This window comes from Echeneis naucrates, chromosome 19 (genome assembly GCF_900963305.1).
Source record: "Echeneis naucrates chromosome 19, fEcheNa1.1, whole genome shotgun sequence".
NCBI classification, from domain to species: Eukaryota; Metazoa; Chordata; class Actinopteri; order Carangiformes; family Echeneidae; genus Echeneis; species Echeneis naucrates.
The window spans coordinates 2,905,082-2,917,781 of NC_042529.1; the positions used below are offsets into that span (position 1 = coordinate 2,905,082).

At 43.5% G+C, this 12,700-nt stretch overlaps 2 protein-coding genes across 2 annotated transcripts; both read right to left on the reverse strand.

The window, feature by feature from the left end:
* Nucleotides 1-4,534: 4,534 nt before the first annotated feature.
* prph2a (peripherin 2a (retinal degeneration, slow)) lies at nt 4,535-10,297 on the reverse strand. Its single transcript, XM_029527312.1, has 3 exons — nt 9,068-10,297; nt 7,698-7,944; nt 4,535-5,744 (listed from the first exon to the last, which is right to left on the reverse strand). The coding sequence occupies exons 1-3, from the start codon at nt 9,646-9,648 to the stop codon at nt 5,538-5,540; spliced, it is 1,035 nt and encodes a 344-aa protein (XP_029383172.1). The 5' UTR covers nt 9,649-10,297; the 3' UTR covers nt 4,535-5,537.
* A 203-nt stretch (nt 10,298-10,500) lies between these two features.
* Nucleotides 10,501-12,399, reverse strand: tbcc (tubulin folding cofactor C). Its single transcript, XM_029527313.1, has one exon. It carries the CDS (start codon nt 12,378-12,380, stop codon nt 11,370-11,372), a length of 1,011 nt encoding a protein of 336 aa, XP_029383173.1. The 5' UTR covers nt 12,381-12,399; the 3' UTR covers nt 10,501-11,369.
* Between the last annotated feature and the right edge of the window lie 301 nt (nt 12,400-12,700).

Sequence of the window (12,700 nt, forward strand, 5' to 3'; positions counted from 1 at the left end):
TTCTAGGTGTTGAGGAGTTGTTGAACTTTTATTGGACGCACCTGCTGAGATGGATCAAGCCGAAGGTCAGAGGTCAGACCATCTGAAGGTCAAAAGACACAAAAAGAGGCAAAACAACCGCAAAGTGATGCAAACATGATCACAAAGACACACAAATCTGTTTCAAAGGCAGACAGAACAGCTACAGAGACACAAAATAGCGACACAGAGTCCCAAAACAACCACAGACACACAAAATGACAACAAAGAATCAGAAATCAACCACAAAGACACACAAAATGACTGCAAAGAGTCACAAATCAACCACAAAGACACACAAAATGACTACAAAGAATCAGAAAAACAACCACAAAGACACACAAAATGACTACAAAGAGTCACAAATCAACCACAAAGACACACAAAATGACTACAAAGAGTCACAAATCAACCACAAAGACACACAAAATGACAACAAAGAGTCAGAAATCAACCACAAAGACACACAAAATGACTACAAAGAATCAGAAAATCAACCACACAGACACACAAAATGACTACAAAGAGTCACAAATCAACTGCAAAGACACACAAAATGACTACAAAGAATCAGAAAAACAACCACAAAGACACACAAAATGACTACAAAGAGTCACAAATCAACCACAAAGACACACAAAATGTCAACTAAGAATCCTGAAGAGAGGATTGACAACAGAGACACAATAACTGACACAAAACAGAGAAACAAAGTGACCATAAAGTGATGCACAACATGCACAGACACACAAAACAACCACAAAGACACACAAAACTACTGCAAAGATTCCCTTGGAGTGGAAAACAACCACAGAGACACAAAATAACAGGCACAAAATGACCACTCACCTCAGACTAACACGAAACAGGTCAAAGTAAACACAAAATAACCATAAAGAGACAACAAGGAGGCACAAAATCACCAACAGGTGCAGAATAACAACAAATATAACACAACAGCTTTGGTGTTCATGGCTCAAAATAAAATAACCAGGAAATTGACGTGTAATCACCAGAAAGACTGAAAACATACTCAACACTTTTCCTCCACAGATAATTACTCCCATCTTTCATCAGTCTGTCCTTTATTTATTTTACAGGAAGTCGTTTTAAAACCTAAAAAATATTAATTACGAACTCCAGCAAAATATAAAAGAAAAAGCCTGTTTACTTGGATGAATCACTTAAATAATTTATTTATCATGAAAATTATTGATGCTTCGTTCTGTCTTACGCCATCCAGCAGACCACACTGAAATCAGATTTGAACTTTTCCTTGTGATGAAGTGTTTTATTTCAGTAAATAGTCTGGCCCGCTGTCCCCCTCCCTCGAGGTTCACACTGTCCACTTTGAGGACTTCTGTCAGGGATCCTGAAATAATAAGACAGTGTGAAGTGTGTTTGTCCCCTCTGGGTGGCCTCCCCCCTCAGGCAGGGAGAGAAATGTTATTGCTGAAGGAACAGATAGGTGCTAGGATCTAAAGTTAACTTGTTGTAAATCACACACACTTGCTCACTCACACACACACACACACACACACACACACAGAAGTGAGACAATATGTGTGTCCATGCATGCCTTGACTTAAGCCTTTTGTCCTCCCACCTGGTTTCTCTTCTCTCTTCTCACTCTTACACACTCCTTTTTTTTTTTTTTTTGCTTGTAAGACTAAACTTATGATTGAGGCTGGGTGGGATACATGTGTGTGTGTGTGTGTCTGTGTGTGTGAGCAGGAGGAATTGTAACGGGGCAGCAGTGTTGGTAATGGCTGGTCAGCTGGTATGGCGAGTATTCAGGGCGGGGGCAGCGCATTGTCCTCTCATAGCTCCAACAATGCCCCTCTGAGCAGGACACACATCTACCAGTCACGGGCCTCTCTCTCGCTCTGCTTTTCTTTCTGTCGGCCATATTTGTTCAGCCCATAGTGAAGTGTAAAAGGAGATGTGTTGCCCTGCGGCGCCGCTGACCTCCGGCTGGAACCTCCGGGGTCAAACCTCAGTTAATATTAGAACATGTGTCACTTATCTGTTCACACTTCACACGTTCATCACGGCCCTAAATAATTTATTGACGCCTCAGATGCTGCATTTATTCATTAGTGCAGTTTCTTCATACATAATTAATGGACTTTTGTCACATTATGGATTCTTTGCTGTTTCCTAATCGTCTGTATGATCTCAACTTACTCACAGATGATTGTGTGATTTTAGCAGTTTGTCAATCAACCCTTTTTAAATTTAAGCTTTTTCTAATTTGATCTGTTGTATATATCTGTAATCTGGGCGTTTGGGGGCTTTGGACAGTAGGTGGTTAATGTGAAGGCATAAAATTTGGCTTTGGAGCAAGTGGTCGATTACTTAATTAGCTGCATGGTCAGTAGTTTGCTGCTTCAAATCACTTTAGATGAAACATTTTTGACTGACGGAGCATCAATCAGACAAAAAAACACAATCAAAACATGACAAAAAGCAATTAAGCACCGATCTACAGCTCTTATGTTGATTCCAAGTATCGAACACAGGTTAACATCTGCTGTTTTGTAGGACCATGTTGATGAGCAGTGATGAAATCTCATCGAGCCGTGAACATCATGAATGTTTTCGATCATTAAAAATTCAGTGAGTTTGGATACTGGATTGCTTTGTTTGACAAACCAATCAAACTGGGGAGGCTCCAAATAGAATTCTTTCCTGATGTGGTATATACTCCACCTCCCAACAATGAATCAGTTCATGATTTATGAATGTTATTCATCTTTTCAGATATCAGAGAGATCACTGCGGTATGAAGGTCACATAATTAGTAGAGTCGTAGCGATTGTTTCATATGTGGATCCTTTTTATTGCAGTTAATCTTCAGTGATAAATGCTCCAAAGGTCCAGCCTGTTGCAGGATCACTGATGGACAGACTCCCTCTTGTGGATTTTTCTTGTAACTGAGGCTGCTCAGATTCAGGTCATGTCTGCTGTCTAAAGTGTTCTGAGGCAAGACACCAGATTTTCACAGAAGAAGCCAAAATAAATCACATCTTTAGAGACACGGAGAAGCTGGCTGTAAGCAACGAGCAGAACAGTGGGAGTGTCGGTGAAAGTCAGCTTCCAAAATAAAGGGGAGCGGCAGGGGAACTAACTACATATGAGATTTCTGCTGGAGATCCATAATGGATTTGATTCGAACGCGTTCAGTCTGGTTTTGTCTCAGTTTGTTTCCTGTTGTCACCAGCAGAGAGCAGCAGAAAACAGGATCTGTGGGTCTGCTGGGGAAAGCTGTGGGGCGTCATCCTATATATCATGTGTTAAAGGTGTGTTTTGGCCCTGTATTACTGTAAACACACAAATACAGCTGGGATACGACCAGAATACAAACTGTGTTGAAGCCAAAGTTGGAGAGTAAACTAAAAGTGAAGCATAACTTTGATACACCTCTACTTCATATGAGCCTTTTCATTTAATTCACCTTTATAACACGTATAATCATATAAAACAGCTGTTAAACAGTGTGATGCATCGTCAAACAAGTACATCTTTTATGTCATTATATCAATAAAAAAATACAATAATATACTGAAATATGAATGAACCATTCCATCCAGTTACAGTTTAGATGTCAGGACTTTTATGAATAGAATATTTTTGATATTTTTATCAGTAAATCAAACTAATTCTGACTGAAACACTTTACAGGCAGAGATGGAGAGCAAGTACAGCTAATCAAATATTTTTCTTAAATTTAAGTTTGAGATCTTTGTACTTGAGGGAGTATTTATATTTTTTATTGCTTTACCCCCCAACTACTACAATTCACAAGCTATAGGTACTATTTTCTATAAATATTATAAAATATTAAGATTTTAAAGAATTAACTAGAACATTAAAATGCAGTTTACATGTTGAAATCTTAATAATAGCATTCACATATTAATATAAATGGAGAAGCTCCATTACCAGGACTCTGAATGCAGGACTTCTCAGTTTGCTTTCATCCTGTCCTGATCTTTACTTTCGCCTGTTTGTGTCTCTGTGACGTGAGTCCTGCAGGAGGACATCACCTGTTCACCTGGCCGAGGGGGCTCATGCTAATCTAAAGCCGATTATGCTTCTTATCTACTCAGCGCTGGTTATGTGCTTTGGGCCCCACAGAAATACCGTGCAGAGTCGCTGGCCTGTTTGCCGTTCCTGCTGACTCTTCACAGCTCCCCCATCTGCTCTGACTAAAGCCACACTGACTTTGATATCACACCTCTTTGTTCCTCATGTGGACACGTATGTATGTATTTTATAGTGGACGTTGCGTCTGCACAGATCAGATGAACAGCACCAATTAGTAACTTAAAAGCTGATTTGAAAGCAGATCCGAGGCACAAAAATGACCAAGTTCTGAATAAAAGAGATAAGAATATTTAATTACAAAGAAACTCACATGCACTATTATGTTTCTGATGCTTTAGGTATATAACCGCTTTGACCACATACACATACACGTCCTCACATTGGACATGCGGACAGTCATCCCATGTCCATGTGAAAGCAGTAATGCAATAATTGCGCTTATCCTATTGACTTAATCGGGAGCCCTGCGGACTCCCTGCTCTCTGATCTCAAGTCCGTTCAACTCAAGGTCGAGACAACACAATGTTGTTATTTTGCTGTCAAATCACGTCTCTAAGATCCTTTATTCGTGCTCATAATCAGCATAATCTCTTTTCTACACAAACACCACATTATTATTATTTTTTTTAAAAAAGTTAAATTTCTTGTCGTCATTTCTACACTATGTACAAAGACAGCAACCCAGGTGTTAGAATATACATACATGTGTCAACATACAGGTACCGAATGCACAAGGGAAACGTCAAAGAGGATCTGAGATTACAGTACAGGGGTCAGGAGCCAAGATTTAGCTGCCAAATTCAGTCGTCCTCCTCGGGTTTGGAGCTGCTCCTGCTTCTTTCTGGAGCTCACCTCCTCATGGCCAGGCCTCGCTCGTCCACCGCACGCCTCAACATTCATGCATAATTCAGACATAATTCATAATTTCACTCCAATCTTCATCGTGGCTTGTGGACTGAATTGTAATAAATTATGAGTGGGGGAGGTTAATTTGTTTGGTTCTGATTATATACCGCCAAAAACATGATGGACTGGTTGATGAGAAGGTGGCAACCACCATCACAGTCAACAACACAGATCACATTTACTTGACTCATCATTTTGAACTTTTTGCAATCCAAATCCACAGAACATCTGGAACCAAAACAGTTTTGGTCTCTTTAAAAAATCAGACAGGGTTTATTTGGGGAAAACCAAGATTGTCATTCTATTCATAAAACTTTCTCTATGTTTGAATATAAAGTGTTATTTATGCAAGGAGTCCGTTTGTGAAGGAGTCCATAACCAAATATCGCTGCGTGGGTACCGTCTACATCATAAATGCTGGTAGAAAAAAGTAGTAATCTCACAAGTCCCCTTCCTTTCCTCCTCTGGTAGGAGTGGTGTCAGTTTTTGAAGATGAGGTCAGCTCAGCTCACCGTCTCAACCGCTGCCTCGCCCCCCTCCTCTACCTTGGTGCCTTTCCCCATAGCCTTCATTTTGTCCATGATGTCAGTGAACGTCTCCTTCACTGTCTTCTCCAGGATCCAGCCCTCGCTCTCACTTTCTGGGTCGTCCGGGTTTGCCAGAGTGGACAGGGAGGTATCGACGTACTGAAGGCCGATGGTCACTGCAACCTGCAGAGGACAGTGAAACCCTTCAAAAACCTGGGCCAAGACGTTTTCAATGTCTGCCAACTGATTTGGCTCCAAGCTGCAACAGACATAACTTTTATAGACAAGCTGCATTAGACTGCACAATTTGCTTCCATTAAAGTATTTTCTTTATCATTATAATTAATAGATAGCATGCAAATCAGCAAACGTGTTATAATTCCAGTTTGGCCGACTTAAGAATTTGCTGCTTCGCGGTAGCTTTTTTCACAATTTTTGGGGGTTTATAGACAAAATGATTAGTATAACTGTCAGATACTAAGTTAGCTAGTTAGTTTAAATATGTTTGAACTAGCTTCATGATGTAACCATGAAATGATTTGCAACAGAACGTGCAGTCATCAGGAAAGGACAAAGAAAAGTAATGAATTAGATGTGTAATGAGAGAAAGTGTGCTGTGGAGATATTTATATGTATACAGTACAGGCCAAAAGTTTGGACACACATTTTCATTCAAATGAATCGGAAAGCGTGTCCAAACTAGTATATATTCTATAATTGTTCAGGACGTCTGCAGTTAAAAGCCCACACTCCCACTAGCAGGACTAAGATGTCAGTTTCTGTGAAAGGTGACCTTAGATCAGGAGATCAAGCTCCGGGAAGCGAGTCTGTCCTCGTCCCTCCTGAGCTCCCTATCTGTGTCGGCAAAGGGACGCTTGCGTAACTCCTCTTAAATCTGGGATCCCTCCTACTGTCTGATCAGCTTCCATGTAAATCCAAGATTTTCGAGCAGCGGTTTGTCTGCAGGACTTCGGAGACAGAGGCCTCATCCGAATGATACTATTTGGTCTCTGCTTGAGGTGATGCAGGAACCTTAACCACTCAGATCAGCACAGCTATCACAGAGTCGGTTTAGGAGAGCGTGTTTGTTGCTGCGCTGTGTGAAGGTCAGAGGCAGGTTGGCGGCCACAGGATTACACCTCGCGTAGAGAGCAGCAGGTGAGCTGCTCCTGATAAGTTGGACACCCATACACGGGCCAAAGGTGGCGTAGTGCATCCCGACAGTAGGGCAGGAGGGGGTAGACTTAGGTAAAGAGGACAGAGTTGTTTGGGAAGAAGAAGAAGGAGGAGGAGGAGGAGGAGGAGGTGATGGACGACAGAAGTGGGTCAAGGCTTTGCGTGTTTACACGCAGTCTGCTCCTCTTCTGCCTTCCAAACTATTTACCACTGAATTTATTGAAGATAGACCAACAGTTTTCTGAATCTTTGCAGACTGATATGTGTGAAGGCTTTCACACCTGAAGGCTGCACGTTCACATGCTGAAGGGAGGAAAAGCTTCCCTCTTATCCTACATTTGGCTTTGGACAAGATAACTACTTTGAGAGTCATTATGCGAGAGACACTGGGGTGCTGTCGAAACTCTCCCCGGCATGTATCAAGCTTTAGAAGTATTTGAATGTTGGACGTCAATGGATCTGGGGAAATATTTGTGCATTTACTCTTCGAAAACCCCAAAATATTAGTGGAAAGCACTTACATAATAATAAATAAAATAATAATAACAAATAATAAATACAATAAAAAACAATGATCTCATCCTTGACTCCAGTGATGATTAGGGTTAAAAAAATTTCTTTAAGCAGTACTAGTAATTACCCCATCTCCATCTCAGTGTGATGCTCAACACACTGAGATGGAGATGTGACGAGAGACCTCAGACATAAAATACCAGCAGAAAGGTTGAGATGCATGTTTTGCCAGAGATGGAGAATGAAGAATATCTGGTTGGTTTGACAAATGTGTTTTCCACTGAACTGCCCCACCTTTGCCAAAGAGCTGCAGTCTGGGGCTGTTTCATGTGCAAAAGATGAGACAGTCCCAAATAATGCTATATGTGTTCCACTGAAACTTAAATTGATGAAGCCATGTGGGAAATGACATTTCCTCATCTGTGTTTATGCCTCTACGGCTCTGACCTCCAGCATGGTGATCAGCACCACCAGGGCGCCAATGGTGTTCATCATGCCTCCGTAGTAGGACAGCAGGGCATCTCGGCAGCCGCGCTTCCACACGTTGAGCTCCTCGGTGTAGTGGTCGTAGCTGTAATGGGCGGAGTTGTTGGTCATCTGCTGCTGGATGCAGGGCCTGGGGGAGCTGGGGTTACAGCAGCTGAACGGGACCCCATCCATCAGGTACTGGCTGTCAACGTTGCTCCCAATGCGGCTAAGAGGAATCAGGCGGGAAGTGTCAAGTTTGTGTCAAGTTATGATTGGTTGAAGGTGACAGTGAGGTGAGATTAGGTTAGATTGGATTAGGTTTCAGAGAAACTGAGTATAAATAGCAAGTCCGCGTATTTTCCAACACAAATAACTACTTACGAGGTGATTCTGTTGAATGCTGCACATTTTTCAGCTGTTGGGTTTGATCTGTTTTCCTACACCCCTTCAATGTAAATTTAATGGAAAGACAAGTGTGATTGGATCACAAAGACCCAAGAGGGTCAGATATAGATCAGTGATTTCTAGCAACATAAACAACCGGATTTGGCCCAAAATGGCCCCCCAGGCCGCACTGTGATTGGTCAGGAGGACAGACCACAAAAGAAATACTACTTTCTTTAGGAGACTATAAATAGTCGTCAAAAAGCCAATCAACAGAGGCCTGTCATGGCATTCCACCCATCCTGTTCAATCACCCTCCAGTTGAAGGCAAACAGACAGTTTATGTTGATTGAAAATCCCAGATTCAGACTGTTTTCTTGGACGGCGTCGTCTCTGGAGTGTTTCCAGGCTGTCCACTGATTGGACAGGACAGCTGTAATCCTGGAGATTAAACACTAATTATGTGCCAAATCTGAAAACCACCACCTTCCCATTTATCCTCAGAAAGATAACGGGTGCTTGTTTCCAAAAAACTGTTTCAGCGGGGTGGGGGTGGGGGTGGGGGGGTAAAAATGTACTGTCAAGGCTGCTCTTGCCTTTTTGACCCACATATCTTCTTATGTACCGAATCACCAAAGCCCCTCCTCTTGACCTTATCCATGAAACTGCCTAGTAACCTGTTTGCCCCCCCCACCCCCACCGCCCCCTACTACCTATTCCTGTCCCCATTTCTGTGTTGATAATCCTCAGAAGACGAAAGTGAATAATACAGTAATACGCCTGCTGTGACCCACCTTCACGTCAAACCCACTTATCCTGAAGTCTAACTTAGTGTGAAGGAGTCCCACCTCAGCAGCCTCCACCTTCATGTTTAAGGTCAATGACAACCTCTTTGAAACCCAAAACATCACATCACCTCTCAACTTTTAAAGGATTTTCTTCCTCTTTTTTCTTATATCACTTACTCTTTGACTTCCTTTGAGCTGAAGTCCAGGTAGCGGTTGCTAACCCACTGAATCTCAAACCAATCTCTGTAGTTGTCATTCCCGCAGCAACGAAACTCCATCTGCATCAGGTCCAGGGTCCTCTTCATGTAGCAGCGTCCCGGCGTGTCCGTGTCCTTGTAGAACCTCATGCCGTTCCTCAGCCCCTCGGCCAGCGTGAACTGCAGAGGGATCCTCATCACAAAACACAGCAGGGCTGTCAGGAGCAGCAGGGCGTTGAAGCCTACGCAGAACACCAAGAAGGCCTTCAACATGGGCTTCCACTTTGCAAACTTGACGGGGTCCAGTGAGTCGTAGCAAACTTTGCCACCAAAGGCATTGATGCCACAGGCTATTAGACCCATGAATATGAGCAGGTTGGGCAAAAGGTGGCTCTCGTTGTTGTCCATAAGTTCTGAGCGCTTTCGCAGCTCGATCTTGAAGAACAGGCCCATGCTGAACACCAGAACGCCGGCCATTACAGCAAACCAGTACATGAACCAGACCGTCTGGGCGAGCTTCACTCGCTTTTTCAGATCAAACTTGACCAACATTAAAGCCATGGTTCAACCTGAGAAGTGTCCTTGCCTGTTGAAAAATGAGGAAAGTCAAATGGTGGTGAAGATCACCAAGATTTCCAGAGTTTATCCCCTCTCGGCTTACAGAAAATGCTGCTGTCCAAGTTTCCCCTTCTCTCTGTTTACAGGGTCTCCTGAGGCCGGTCCAACAGGGGAGAAGAATCAGCTCAGCCGGTAATCCATCCCACGGCAACAGAGTCCAGATGAAGAACCCTGGAGGACCCCGGAGGAGCGCAGGAGTGTTATTTCTCCAAAGTTATCTCCTCTCCCATTGTGACTGAATCTTCAGATTTAAAACAGCTGTGTTTTTGTTTTTTTTTTTGTTAACACCTTTCGCTGCTTTTCCTTCCTTTAACACTCAGGTGAGGCTAATCGTGATGTTCTGTTCTCTCTGAGAGGTGGAGGATTGCCGAGGATCCTCATGATTAAACTCAAAGTTGCAGTACGTCATGCTAAGCCTCTGTAAGCAGCCTGATCCAATTTACAGAAATCCGTCCGCACAAGATGAGCCTGATTGTAAGCCGCTGCCAGGGGCCATAATTGGTTTGAAGTTTCACGTGGTCACGGTCGCCTTGATCACACACCGGGAGCTGTAATGACATCAGTTAAGGGCTGCAAAGGCCATGGACATGAAAGTGGAGCTAATAACAGCACATATTCACAGGCAGGGGGCTTCAAGTTCAGCACAAACCGGATGTCTTCACGGTGGAGCAAATTGACTGACTTAACAAAACCCCAGTAACCCATTCACAGAAACAAAAGAGCTTTGGGGCTCACACTCCTTTTTGTTATGGCTTTAATTCAACCATATCTGCACAAGAACGTTCAAAATGAATGAATAAAACATGCAATCGCACGTAAAGGCCACCGTGCGGGATAAGAAATGACTGGAGTGATTTACTTTTTCCAAGTAATTAACTCATTACCATTTTCTATCCCTACAGTTCTAATCAGTGTCAGCACAAACATGGTCCTGAATGGGCTCCATTCTGGATCCTTCCGACGCCGTGACCAGACATGAGAGCTGCAACAGTCCTGTCATTGTCTCTTTCATTGCTTCTTCTTCTTCTGATCCACCAGTATTCTGCATTTCTTATCTTTTTTTCAAAAAAGGCAATTTTTCATAACAATGTCCAGGTGCAGATTTAATAAATAGGTTCCAACAGATATGATACAAGCATCTTTTTATCAGCTGTTAAATTGCACATTGGAAAACTGGAAACATCTATCAGTAAGTTTGATTGGTGTTCTAAAGAAATAAAGCGTTAGAGAGTTCAGTTTTCTCCATTCTCCGTCTCATCAGATGAGGCAGCCCCAAAGTCATTCAGCCTCATAAATCAGGCGAACCTTTAATTCAAATTTAGCAGTGCAGCTTCAAGCCTTCTCCTGTTGAGTGTTCTCAAATAAAGTTGTCTTAAAAACATGCAGGATGACAGATGTTATTTTTTAAAAGGCTGATGTAGAGAAGGTGATGAATTTATGTTTTGTTTGATGCCTTTTGGACAGTGTGGGCTCTGCAGGTTGCATAATGTCTGTTTTTTTATTTATTATTATTGTGTGTGAATGACACAATGACATGCTTAAAATAAAATCTGCATGAATTAGCATCAACGTGATAAACTACATGTCTGCTCAGGCTGACAGCCGGTCAGTCGGTGGTTTCATCGGTGTGAATTTGGTAAATGTTAGGCTTTAGGAGTTAAACTCTACGGGTCCCAGCTGGTTTTCCTGTCTGCTTCTGGGATGACAGTCCAGTTGGGGGAAGGCGTCCCTGCAGCCAGCCAGTTGAAGTCATCCACCTGGTTCCAGTTGTTTCGCTCCCGGCTTAGACCGGACACACTAAAGTCCTGATCCAAGTTGGGATAAGACCAGGAAAATGGGGCGAAACTGACCCCCTGACAGTCCTCTATTATGGCTCGGCTGGTGACGTGCAGATACACCTGTGTGTCCGTGGTGTTGTGAGTCCGCAGCTGCTGACAGGGGAAGCCCAGCGTGCTGTTGCTGCAGTGGTCAACAAACACCGAACTGGACACTGGCCCACACAGGACCTCACAGCCGTGGATGTGCTTCAGGTGCAGCGTGCTGGGGGAGCCAAACAGGCGGACCTTGCAGTTGGTCAGATGAGTCAAGAGCACGTCTCGTTTCTGGATCTCCTCAGACGTTTTGGTCAGAAACTCGTTGTCCATGTTGGAGAAGCCGGACTGCTCAGCGGCTGCGGCCGAATCCACCTCCCCTGACCCGGCTGCAGGCGGAGCCGGCTCCGGCGCTGAGACTTTATCTGCCGCTTTACTGCGAGCTCGGAAGGCGAACTTCTTCTTGGGAAGAGCCTTCTCTCTGGCCTCCGCAAGGGAAGCCTGGAGCTTCTGCAGAGCCGCCTGGGACTGCCTCAGCTCGTACTGCGTCAGAAACAACACGCTGTCGTTCAGGAACTTCTGCAGCTGGGCTGTTTTGGCCGTGGCCTCCTCCAGCTTCTGGCTCACCGCGGCCCGGTCCGCTCCGGAGCAGCCGGACAGAAGCTCCTCGATGGCCGCCCGCTGCTCGCCGAACATCTTGGAGAAATACTCGTCCTTCTCTTCGGCGACGGACCGGCTCTCTTTCTCTTCTTTCCGTCGCTCGGCATCTTCTATCCTTGTCTGGTTCCGCCTCTGAAGTCGCTCCTTCATCTTGGCGGCCCCGTCAAATCCATCGTCCTGAATCACTTCAGCTCCGGCGTCCATGTTGTTTCTCTAACGGTTGTTGCGGAAGCGTAAACGGAAGTGTTTCTTCTTCTTGACTATGAAAAAAAAAAAAAAAAAACCGCCAAAGGTAAAGAGCGCCCCCTACATAGCTAGAAGTGGTATGGCAAAAATAAAATAAAATAAAATAAAATAAAATAAAATAAAATAGTCTATTTCCAAAAGCCTAATCCAACAAAATTAAAATGGAAAAGTGTGTGGTGAGTAGTATTTTGTTTGCTAAATTAGGACAATATATGCTCATTTCACAAGTGACAAAAAATGAAATAAATTACCAGAAGCTCCATATAAAAATGAATACT

Bases quoted from the DNA above. Each gene is read 5' to 3' on its own strand.
- prph2a (XM_029527312.1), bottom strand. From the start codon at position 9,648: ATGGCTTTAATGTTGGTCAAGTTTGATCTGAAAAAGCGAGTGAAGCTC. The intron at 7,945-9,067 runs GTAAGTGATATA...GATTCCTCTTAG, and splicing joins AGCTCAAAGGAAGTCAAAGA to CCGCATTGGGAGCAACGTTG. The intron at 5,745-7,697 runs GTCAGAGCCGTA...TGTCCTCTGCAG, and splicing joins TGCTGATCACCATGCTGGAG to GTTGCAGTGACCATCGGCCT.
- tbcc (XM_029527313.1), bottom strand. From the start codon at position 12,380: ATGGACGCCGGAGCTGAAGTGATTCAGGACGATGGATTTGACGGGGCC.